We start from the raw sequence: 12,621 nt of genomic DNA on the forward strand, positions 1-12,621 counted from the left end.
TCAGTGTAAGACAAACACTATAAAATTTATAAGCAATGCTACACAAAGTATTTGCAAAATTACAGTGCCCGACAAGCATTGTAGTAAGTTGCTTTTTAGCAGAAGTTGTGAACAGAAGACCTTTCTGGAACACAACATGTGGAAATGAACAGATATTTGGGCACTCACATGAACAGGGTGTGGAAGTAAGAGTTACAGCTACAAATGGGACAAATTACATTAGGGCTGAAATTTGAAACACTGCCAAGTGTATGAATTAACACATTGAAAGATTTTCAAACAACGTAGCTACTGGTGTAAATGTATTTTAGGCAACTAATATGGTAGTGTATTGCTGTTACAGCATGAACAGAAGAAAAATAACAACCACATTACTAGCCTTCCAGCAGTCTAGGCTGCATGAAGCGAACAATGCGTACAACACAAAATCACAAAAGTTTTTGTTCACATGAATAACTCCGTATTTAAAGTTGTTTAGCTTATAATGCTATAATGAACGAAAAACCAACTAACACCCAAGGTGAAAATGAATGGGAGAATAAAATTTTCTTGTTATTTCACAGTTAACATTATAGTCACAGCAAAACCAGAACTTACAGCAACTGTGTCAAGTCATTTGGATTTCAAATATTTATATAATAAGTACTGTCAAGACTGGTTATAAACGTGCCAAAGGGGAGCAATTGCTTTTGGTCATTATAGCCAAGAGTCACACAAACAGTTTTTTGCTTTTCTTATACAAATGTTGTATCTATAAATTTTGGCTTGCCATACAATTAGCACTTCAAAAAGTAGCAGATACACAGTATTTACAACACAGTATTTGCAGAGGAGGACTAAAGAGGAATTTCTCTTATCTTTATGTAATACGCACAGCAATGATATGCCAGTGAAATGCAAAAATTTTTACTAAGTTAAATAGGCAGCAACAATGTAAATTGTTCAATAATGTCTAACACTGTCTTGGATAATGAATGAGATAAAGTGTTGGGCAAGTTTAAAACTTACTGTAAGTGCTCATGAATGACAACCTTGTTCCAATAATCATATTACAAAAACTAATACAAAGTGGCAAAACGAAAAGACAGTACTCTATAAAATAATTACACGAAGGCCTACACTTTCTCCTATTTTTCCTCTTTAAAATGTTGGACAAATGTAATGTACTGTACCTAACACATTGAAGATATCTAACAAACGTAAACAAAACATCATTAATGAATACGCTATTATTCCACTTCTGTAGTTTGAAAAAATACGAGGGTAATCCCAAAAGTAACATCTCTTATTTTTTTATAAGTACAGAACTCTATTTGTGTGGCATTTGGTCACACTGTTGTGAATAGTGCTTCACGCGATGTATGTAAACATGCGCACGCCTCACTGAGGCAGTCAGTCTTGGCTTGGCACCCGTTGAGAATGGAGCTTCCATTGGATGTTAACCACCAAGTGCGAATTGCGTGCAGTTATTTAGTTTTTGTCCGCAAAAGGCACTGCACAGATTGAAATCCATCACCAATTGACGGAAGTGTATGGTGAGTCGTGCGTGGATGTCACAAATGTTCGTAAATTGGTGGAGAGAGTTTGCAGCTGGTCGGACGGAAATTCATGATGAAAAAGGAGCGGAAAACTGTCAATTTCTGAGGACACAGTGTTGAAGGTTGAGCAAAGCATGCGTGAAGATCAGCGGGTCACCCTGGATCATCTCTGCACGTTGGTTCCTGAGGTTTCCCCGAAGCACCGCCCACAGACTTTTAACATAGACATTGAACTACCAGAAGGTGTGTACAAGGTGGGTGCCACACATGCTGACTGAGGACTACATGCGGCAACCAGTTTATGCTTCCTGCGCATTTCTTCACCGCCTTGCAGCCGAACAGGACAACTTTCTGGACTCAATTGTCACAGGTGACAAAACCTGGGCATACCACTTTACATTTGGCCAGAAAGCGATTCAGCTCCGACAACGAGGTGAAAGAAGAGGTTCATAACTTCCTGAACAGCATGGCGGCAAGGTGGTGTGACATGGGCATACAAAAACTGCCACAGCGTCTACAAAAATGTGACAGAAATGGTGATTATGTCGAAAAATAGCTAAACGTTCAAGCTGTAAACTGATGTAAACCAGTGTAGAAATGAACAGGTCTATGTACTTATAAAAAAAAATAGGAGACCTTACTTTTGGTGTTACCCTCGTATTACATATTGTAATTTAGTTTTCTAGAATAACATAGAGGCCTGTATTGTTTAGTTTTTTAATCAATTGCTTTAAGTTTAAATGCGTGTCGGTCATTGTGATATCCAGATTAAGGATCACTGCATTTGTCAAGGTATAACGTGAGTCAAATGAAGGCAAGACACAAGGGAAAAAAAAGGAAGTGAATGGTTAATTATTTTGAAAGTGATCACCAAAAATGTTAATACATTTATTCCATTGTGAGAGGAAACTGTCAATGCCCTCATGGAAAAACATTTGCAGTTGCTTACAGTACCACAATTTTAAACACATTCAATTTTTAATCCAAAGCAAATTGACGGTCACTAAAGTCATTCTTTGGGGCTCTAAAAATACGGAAATCGCATGCGAGAGATTGGACTACACGGAGTTCACGGAAGGGCTCCCCCGCAAAACTTCTGCAGCCTAGTCTAAATAACCTGCCAACAAAATGCCAGCCCATATGCTGCCCAAGGCTGCTTCGTACGCTGCACAAGTTTATACAGAGGAGGCCTTACGAATCACCCATATGATTCCAATCCTCTCTCCATGCAATTTCCATATTGTTGGAGCTCTGAAGAAAGACATTCGTAGCCATCTATTTGCTTTGGAAGGAGGAGGGGTGTGCAATGATCATTCCTTAGGCAACTGCAAACCTTTTTCTGTCAAGGCACTGACCATCTCGTCTTTCAGTCAGATAAATGTATTAATGGTTATGGGGATTACTTTTGAAATAACACACAGTTTACTCACTTTCTTTTCTTCATCTGTCACATTTTCATTTGACCATCTCTTACCTATTAACACCTCCTGCCTACAGAACTGAAAATCACTGTAAAGGGCTATACGTATTCAGTCAGCTGCATCGGTTCCGCGAGACCAGTTCACTGTCAGCTGCAGATCGTACTGGGAAAGTCGATGCTGTCTAACTCACTGCATGTTAGCTGCATCAGATCATGTTACGTGTGCTGTACTGCTGCCAAGTCACAATGGAGGCATTAAAGATTGAAGAACTTACGAAGGAGAAACACTACTTTTGCTGTCTGTTAATCCAGAGTCTGAACTTCGTGAACAAAATTTCTTCTGAAGCACTGAGTCTTAACAACAATGAACATTTCAGACCATTAAATAAACCACGTGAGCCCGATTAATTAGCTTGTGCATAGTTGTTTTAGAGCTTCGAGTAAATGTCAACACTAAAGACGCCTGTAATACACAACCTAAATGTGCCACCATCAGCTGATGGTCAGTGGAAACGGTTACTTTATTACTGATGAGCGAGGCAGACTTGAGAGTAAAAAAATGCATATTAGCTCTCTTGACTGCTGCTTATGAGGGGTTTCATAAGGTCGTTAAAAATTGGGTAAGCCTAAACTACACATTATAAATGAGAGACAGCTGCCATGAGCCCAGCACTGATGATGACCAGCACCTTGAGACGAGTACAGATGCCAACATCACGAATGATGACATTCAACAATAGGCAATGCATCTGGGTAAACATGATGGTGATGACCCAAGCCTTGATCAATGCCTTCTACGTGGAATAAACGTGCAAAAAGATGGCACAGTGTGCAAATATTTGTCATATAATGTACACAGTAGTTGGCATGCAAGTGAAATCTACTCAACTGCTATTTGTATCTGATGAAGTAGGTCACTCAATACCAACGTGAGGCACTTGCGCAAAATGTCAGAGTGGTGCTGCCTCACATACATACTCTACCACAAGGCAGAGATAGCAGAAACTTTGCCTTTGCTGCAATTGTTCCTTAATTTTGGGTCAGGCCTCTGCTTAGGAAATGAACAAAATTTGTCAGTCATCACATTTCATTTGGCACTGCATACCAGTACAGTACCTTGGCCGTATTAGGAGCTGGCCAACACGCACCAGAAGGCTGTCACAACCCAAGGCAGAGAAGAGAGACCTACATCTGTCCACAAATACGACTGAAACATCTTGGTATTTAGAACTGGTGGTGCAGAGAAGGATGGTCTACAAACCGCCAGTTTAATACCTATCAAATAAAGTTACCGAGTGAAAGTCTACAGGACAATGCATGGCATTGGGTAATGAACAAGTACTGAGGGTCTTCGCAAAATGTAGAAAGGAGAACTCTGTAACACTTAAGTTTACACACTCACAATTATGTCACCTATTTTCAATATGATGAGAAACAATTCCAAACCAATTCATGCTCAGTGCTAAAAATAAGACTCAATAAACAATGCACAATCTATAACACAAGTCGCCTGGGGGGGGGGGGTGACACGGGGGGGGGGGGGGGGGGGGGGGGGGGGTAGAGGTTACACCTTGTCCTGAAAAGCATTTTTTTTTTTTTAAGGTAGCACTGTAACTTCTCTAAAATCTGATGGGTCATCATTAGCAAACGCTCCAAATAGCCCTTGCCACACCTCAAGTGCGTACAGTGTCTTTTCTTTTTGGTGTACACAACTGATGATCTAAGATATTTGGTTCAACACCAGAACTGGATTTCAAGCAATATGCAACCATGACAAAATGGCAGCAGGAGCATCTATTGTAATATCATGTCTTACATTATGAAATGAAATGTCGTGTGGCTAAGGCCCCCCGTCGGGTAGACCGTTCGCCTGGTGCAGGTCTTTCAATTTGACGCCACTTCGGTGACCTGCGCGTCGATGGGGGTGAAATGATGATGATTAGGACAACACAACACCCAGTCCCTGAGCGGAGAAAATCTCCGACCCAGCCGGGAATCGAACCCGGGACCTTAGGATTGACATTCCGTCACGCTGACCACTCAGCTACCGGGGCCGGACTCTTACATTATGGTACATTTATCTTCAGGTCAGTCAGTCGAGGTACACCCAAAATGAATCTACTAAAATATATCAGATTTGTGTTCTTATTTTCCAATTCACCTTTTGTATCAAAATACAAAATCTAACATCCAAAGTATAAAAAGGTTATAATGTATTAACTTTTGCTGCTGGCAACTTTATAATACACATCTATGAAAGGTGATTAATACTCATTCACTTAATAAAGTTTGAAACCAAGCAACAAAATACTTACAGTAGACAGAAATCACTCATAGGAACAAACAGGTTGATTAAAATCATTATATTAGAGGGAAACAAAAAAGAAAAATCAAAATTGAAAGTGAAAAGTTAATCAAAAGCAGTTAAGTTTCATATAGGAAGTTTTGTGCAAAGTATTAGTGAACATGTGCTTATCTACTACTCAATGGATTGTCTGTACTGTGTGTTATATCTTCTGTTGTATATTACCAATGATTCTCCCACTTGCATACAAGTGACAGTTATGTAATCCAGGTACCTATCATATTTTCTTCTGTGTAACAAGCTGATTAAACATATACATTCAATTATGTATGAAGACTATTTAAGTCACTAAAAATTTACATTCTCTGCTACACAAAGTGCCACATAATTAACAGTATTTCTGTGATTTCCCTTAGCAGGAAATAACTTAGGTAACCCATATTTTCTCCCTTCATATGAATACTATGAAAAACAAAACAAAAATATTTGGACATGGTATCTTCTCCTTTTCTTCATTTTTGTTGGTATTTTCCTACCTACCAGTTTCACTACCCCTTAATCATCTCACGTGTCAACTACATGTTTTTTTTACTACACAAATGAAAGCCTGTAGAATTCACTTTAAGTCACCAAATGATGAGTGGAGCAGCTTCCATGAAAACTATTCCTAGCTGGGAAAGAAAGCTGCAGCGAGAACCTCCTGTTTGTGCAGACCCCCACACGTGCGTACTTCCTAATGGAATGTGTGCCTACCGTGAACTTTAAATATTTCTAGTCAAGTCATATTATAAGGCAATTGCCATAAATGTCAATTACGCTAAGGAAGAGAACTTCACTCTTCAATTATTTTAGAATATTCAGAGCTACGTCATCACCTGTATGGAAATTCAACCCTCAGCATTGCCGCTGTTAAGTCATTCGGTTACACTTTTCAACAGACTACTCCGTACCGCACACATACCTTTTTCCTAGAAAAGTTTCAGTCAGATTTGAACTGCAATAACACAGAGCACCCCTCAACTACAACTCCCTCCTAGCTGATAGGCAGATGTTGAATCCAAAATAAACTTGGCCACTGCCTGACTAATGACAAAAGCCACTTTCTCAATAACATGGCTTCACACCTTCATTTCCTCATTACATTTTAAAACAAAGTGAAAATTTGTGTGTTTGCTTAAAAGTACTTCACACCTAGTCTGCCTCTTAATTACTATGATACAATTCAATGATGTTCCGATCCCTCTGTCAAACACAATCATTTTGAGTACGTCATTGACACCTATTAACAGTCATTTCTTAGACTGGGCACTTTGAGAATTTCCGCACTGATTTCTCACAAAGCCTCACCCTGGCCTCACCTTGGCCTCTACTCTTACATTCTTATGTACAGAAATACTATTCTGCAGGCTTTCCACTCGTCTCCTAAATCTGACTACAGTTTTCCTGGAGTGACTTCATCAGACATTATTCATTCCTGACGTATGTGACCTGTGAGGTCATACCCACATGATACATTTTAGTTACCTGTCCAAAACAGAGCAAATCGACCCTCTCACAATCGTCAAACCCCACTCACGAATAAAAATGGTCACAGCAATTTTAGTATCTAAATTCTCAAAATGGTTCAAATGGCTCTGAGCACTATGGGACTCAACTGCTGTGGTTATCAGTCCCCTAGAACTTAGAACTACTTAAACCTAACTAACCTAAGGACATCACACACATCCATGCCCGAGGCAGGATTCGAACCTGCGACCGTAGCAGTCGCACGGTTCCGGACTGCGCGCCTAGAACCGCGAGACCACCGCGGCCGGCTCTAAATTCTCACTGCACACCAGGCACATGAAGTTATTAGTGTCAAATAGGTAGGAGTGTCCTTTAAATTCTACGAATTACTTGTATCAAGATGCATACATAAACACACACCTCACAAATGCAGAAACAACACCTGGCTTGGCTTTATCATGAAGTCCAATACCAGCCACCCATCCACTTACCATCAATGGCCCCAAACTCACGCTCGTGGGCACGAGTCAACACTTGTTTGTACAAAATCTCAGCTTCCTTGTATTTGCCTTGTTTCAGGTAACATGATGCCAGATTATTCTTTGTCTTCGCAACATTTGGGTCATCAGGACCCAACTTGGCTTCGTATATCTCCAGAGCTCTCTGGTAATACCGTTCCACCTCTTCATACTTGCCCTGTGAGGTAAAAAAAGTTTTGTTGAAATAAGACGAAAGTATAGTGTTTACATTATGCAGTATTACAGTTAACAATGCATTAAAATTATTTTGATTATGAACGATATCTTACGGTGTTTAGACATGAACTGACTTAACATATATTTGCTTCCTTCACCTACATCTACATCGATACTCCACAAGCCACTGTATGCTGCACGGCAGAGGGTACCCTGTACCATTGCTAGTTATTTCCTTTCCTGTTCCACTCACAAATAGTGTGAGGGAAAAATAACTGTCTATGCCTCCATACGAGCCCTAATTTCTCATAACTTTGTCGTCCTTATGTGCAATGTATGTTGGTGGCAGTAGGATCATTGAGCAGTCTGCTTCACATGGCAGTTCTTTAAATTTTCTCAATTGTGTTCCCTCAAAAAGAATGTCATCTTTCCTCTAGTAGCTCTCATTTGAGTTCCCGAAGCAACTCCGTAAGACTTATTTGTTGTTCGAACCTTCCGGTAACAATTTAACAATCTTGCATATAGTCAACTTACAGGTAGTTTGGAGCCAGCACGTTACTAGAAGAGAAGCTATATATATATATATATATATATATATATATATATATATATATATATATATAGCTGACAATACAAAATTAAAATGCAGAAAATTAATAGCTCTTGAACCCTTAAGACAACTGTGTCAATAGAGGGAAGTTATGGTGTTCTACAAACTATCTTAGAAGAATTAAGGTGAACAGGGAAGCATATGCTACATTCATCAACCTACAGCAAGATTTCAACAGAATAGACCAGAAGATTTGTTTGGATAATGTAATATTATTGGAATAAACTTAAGGGCGATAATTGGAATACAGATAAAAGACTGACCCTCAGTCTGTACAAAATAAGAAACCAAAGATATCACTGGCACTAAGAATGTGTCCAATACGGCTGTCCACTCCCTCCACTATTTACAGCAGTGCAATACAAATCATGGGAAGTGACATCAAAGGGATCATAATTAATGGCAAACAAATATACATAGTATTCTATTTGAGTATCTATTTGCTACTGATATAATAGTCTTAAATTTTGTAAAGAACACGAACTGTACGTCAAAAATAATGTGATGCCTTTGACAACACCACACAAAGACACAACAGGAACTAAAATAATGGTGATAGATAAATCAACAACCAAGTTAAGCAGAACCATTAAGACAGAAAATACAATACTAATGCATGTAATGAATCTTTGTACTTGGAAGGTATTGCAATGACTAGAAAAGCCCTACGAAATAAGAGTAATTTATTAACAATCATGCATCTTAATACAATGCAAGAAAGAAATTCATCAAGATATTTGGAGCATTTTAAGCTAGATGTGTAAGGGCAGACTCTTGAGGACCAGAAAAAAGAATTAGGTGGTCTAAGTATGTGGGTATTGGGAACAGCCACAAAAACCATCTTGGACAAAGAAAATCTATTTAACAAATATTGAAAAAATTAAACAGAAAAGGACATTAATTGACACATTACATAAAAAACTAAGTTAGCTGGACACTTAATTTGACATAACACCTTTATAACAAAAGCCTACAATGGAAAAATACTAATAAAAACATCTGGAGACAGAGACCCAGAACATCCAAATTACATGTGTTAATAGTGAAATGAACTGCAGAATTGCAGCAACCACAACCAAATGGCAAAGATGGCAAGAGACACAAGTATGGTTACATCTACAAAGGTGTTGCCTTAAATGTCTAGTGACAATGTTTCAGAAGGAGAAAGATAGTAGAAGGGAAACAAACGGTATAAACCCAGTCACCTTTTAAGGATACAGAGTACTTATAAATGGTAGAAAAATCTATTTATGACTTTATTAAATTCTACAGTCTTTCCTGATTACACTAATATATACATTACAGGGTTTCAAATGAAAAATGACCTATATACGCCAAATTTTGAAGTTACAGTCATGTATGCTGCCATGCCCCCTTTATTTCTGTTACAGAAACCAGTATTATTTCGAAAATAACTGCGAACTTTCTGTTTCCAGCGATTATATGTCTGATACATCGTGTACGTTTGTAACAGTGCAGGTTTCTAGTGTCTGTAAATGGTTATCTTTGCTAGTATTTACTTTTGTTTCACTGAAGCAGTTTGTTCACATGTTACTAAATGTTTGTTGCCCATGTGCTACATATATGTGTGGAAGTACATATCCTTCAGTGTGCAATAAATATGAAGTATGCCACATGTCAAGAAATTCAACAAAAGGAAATTCTGTGGTAATCAGTTCACAAAAAAAGCTAGCCACACTGTTGAAAGTAGCCTATGTATCAGTTCTTTAGGGAAGAAACTCCCACATGGCACACCTCCTGGTGATTCTAATTTTTGTGTTAACAATGATGCTGTTTGTAGTGGATTTGTTGTTGTTGTTGATGTGGGCATCTTATCTTCTCTGATAAAGGATGTGGCAAAATGTAAACAATGTGATGGTGTAGGTTGCCTGGAAATAACTGAACATCAAAGTAGCAGGAAGGGTTTAGCATCAAAATCAGTTGTACTGTGTAGATCCTGCAACAAATCTACCTCAAAAATGACTTCGAACATTGTGCATAATTCGTATGATGTGAATTTGAAGTTAGTTTATGCAATGCATGCAATATGAAAAGGAAAAAAGGCTGCTAAAATGTTTTGTGATTTGATGGACCTTCCTCCTCACTATATCACGTTTGCATAAGAAATTCTCTTTGGTTTACTGGAAAGTTACATGCTTCTTATTGATAATTAAGATTGCTGGATTTATTATCCTCTATGCTACCTGTTTTAGAATAAGGTCACAAACTTAACAGTTTCTCGACACCTAGGGACATTAGTACTGCATGTGTCCAGCCTTCATCTTTATGGCAACTTTAACTCTGCCTGGGACACACTGAGGTCTGCAAGTATGACAGCAAATTCTTCCTCAAGAGCTGGAACCAAAGAAAGTAACAATGTCAGATATTAGGGTCTGGAGCAAAGGAGATATTCCAGTCCTCCTTACCTCACTGTTCGCACTAAACACCGCTGCAGGTAACATTCTCCTCAAATTCACCACACCCAAACCATTCCATTGGATTGCTTTGGGGCACAGTGTTAATAAAATTATTTCCAGTCATCCACTGTCCAGTGACTTCTCTATACCACTTAGAGCAATGCTTAGCATTGCCTACAGAAACATATGGCTATGAAGAATTGCTCAACCATTGTACCCTTCTTTTAAACTCAGTCACTGTGCCAGCTGGACTGCTCGAAGCACTTCCAAACTCATGCACTATTCTTTCTGCCAATTTCATGTGCTTTTTTGCCGGCAGCTCGCAATGCTCAGTGGTCCATGCCAGACAGTACACGGGCATTGCCTGGTCTCTGTTTAGCAGATGTTGCTCCTTCCTGTTTTTGCTTCAGAATCACATCACCTACAGCCAACCTGGGCAGCTTTAGAGCGGTAACATACTATTAACTCTGGCTCCGTCACACAATTTTAATCTGCCGTGAAATTCCAAAACGGCACACAGTCCAAAGCGGAATGAAAGATTCATGTTTGAGTGAATGCACAATTCTGGTCCACTCTTGATAACTGTATTATTTGCCATCTTTACTAATGAAGGTGCAAGAAGCCATACAGAAATGGTGGAAGAAAATTTTAGCAACCTCCGACTGTTTACAAAACTGCTTGCAAATCCTTGCCATCAACACAACTGGAATTATGCAAAGGAAACTAAACTAATTTGATGCAACTGAAATAAAGTTGCTCCAATGGACAAAGGACCTAATCAGACTACTGTGCAGTCAAGCATTAGTCTGTAAGATGGAAACATGCCAAACACTGAACTTTTCTTTGTATTTACATGTTACATGAAAAATTAATTTTTTTTTAAAATTAAAACCTATAGTTAGAGAGGATTTACATAGTAAGTATTTAGTATAGAGACCCTCACATACCATCTATGTTAACTGATTGGACAGACAACTGAAATTAGTTTACCCACCTGATTCTGACACAGCAGAGCTAGATTGTTGAGCTGCTTAGCCACATCTGGATGCTCGCGGCCAAGTACTTTCTCTCTGATCTCGAGGGCTCTTTTGCACAGGGGTTCAGCTTCTCGGTACTTACCCCTCTTGCCATAAAGAACAGCTAAATTATTCAATGTTGCTGCAACCTGCATGAAGAGAGCAATTCATTACAAGAAGTGACGTAACTTAACACATATATAATTAAAAACAAAGATGAGGTGACTTACCGAACAAAAGCGCTGGCAGGTCGATAGACACACAAACAAACACAAACATACACACAAAATTCAAGCTTTCGCAACAAACTGTTGCCTCATCAGGAAAGAGGGAAGGAGAGGGGAAGACGAAAGGAAGTGGGTTTTAAGGGAGAGGGTAAGGAGTCATTCCAATCCCGGGAGCGGAAAGACTTACCTTAGGGGGAAAAAAGGACAGGTATACACTCGCACACACGCACATATCCATCCACACATACAGACACAAGCAGACATATGTCTGCTTGTGTCTGTATGTGTGGATGGATATGTGCGTGTGTATACCTGTCCTTTTTTCCCCCTAAGGTAAGTCTTTCCGCTCCCGGGATTGGAATGACTCCTTACCCTCTCCCTTAAAACCCACTTCCTTTCGTCTTCCCCTCTCCTTCCCTCTTTCCTGATGAGGCAACAGTTTGTTGCGAAAGCTTGAATTTTGTGTGTATGTTTGTGTTTGTTTGTGTGTCTATCGACCTGCCAGCGCTTTTGTTCGGTAAGTCACCTCATCTTTGTTTTTATATATAATTTTTCCCACGTGGAATGTTTCCTTCCATTATATTGACACATATATAATTATTTAGAAAACAACAAGTACACATGGAATCAAAAACCACTTTCTCATATTTTGCTGGATATGCAAATGAAATTACAGAATTTGTATATAACCATTCATTACAAAGAAAATTATCAGTTGGTAATTCACTTTTGACTCCTTGCTTGCATATTGAGAAAAACTTATGGACACAGTTGTCCTCCAGTGTGTTACGAAATGACTTATTCTTATTTACAGAGCAGCTAAAAGACGCCCAAATTTAAGTACACCTTTTCTAAATGATTAAGTAAAATTCCAAGACATGGTCATT

At 38.9% G+C, this 12,621-nt stretch overlaps 1 protein-coding gene across 5 annotated transcripts in view; it reads right to left on the minus strand.

The window, feature by feature from the left end:
- LOC124716904 (kinesin light chain) overlaps positions 1–12,621 on the minus strand; it is a 423,269-nt gene that overhangs the window by 78,759 nt on the left and 331,889 nt on the right. For all 5 annotated transcript variants that reach the window (XM_047243463.1, XM_047243466.1, XM_047243462.1 and 2 more), the window contains 2 exons: positions 11,486–11,656; positions 7,261–7,465 (listed from right to left, as the gene is read on the minus strand). In XM_047243463.1, coding sequence (XP_047099419.1) covers positions 7,261–7,465; positions 11,486–11,656 — 376 coding nt within the window. The remainder of the gene's footprint in view (positions 1–7,260; positions 7,466–11,485; positions 11,657–12,621) is intronic.

The sequence above is a fragment of the Schistocerca piceifrons genome, chromosome 9 (assembly GCF_021461385.2).
Source record: "Schistocerca piceifrons isolate TAMUIC-IGC-003096 chromosome 9, iqSchPice1.1, whole genome shotgun sequence".
In the NCBI taxonomy this organism is placed as follows: domain Eukaryota; kingdom Metazoa; phylum Arthropoda; class Insecta; order Orthoptera; family Acrididae; genus Schistocerca; species Schistocerca piceifrons.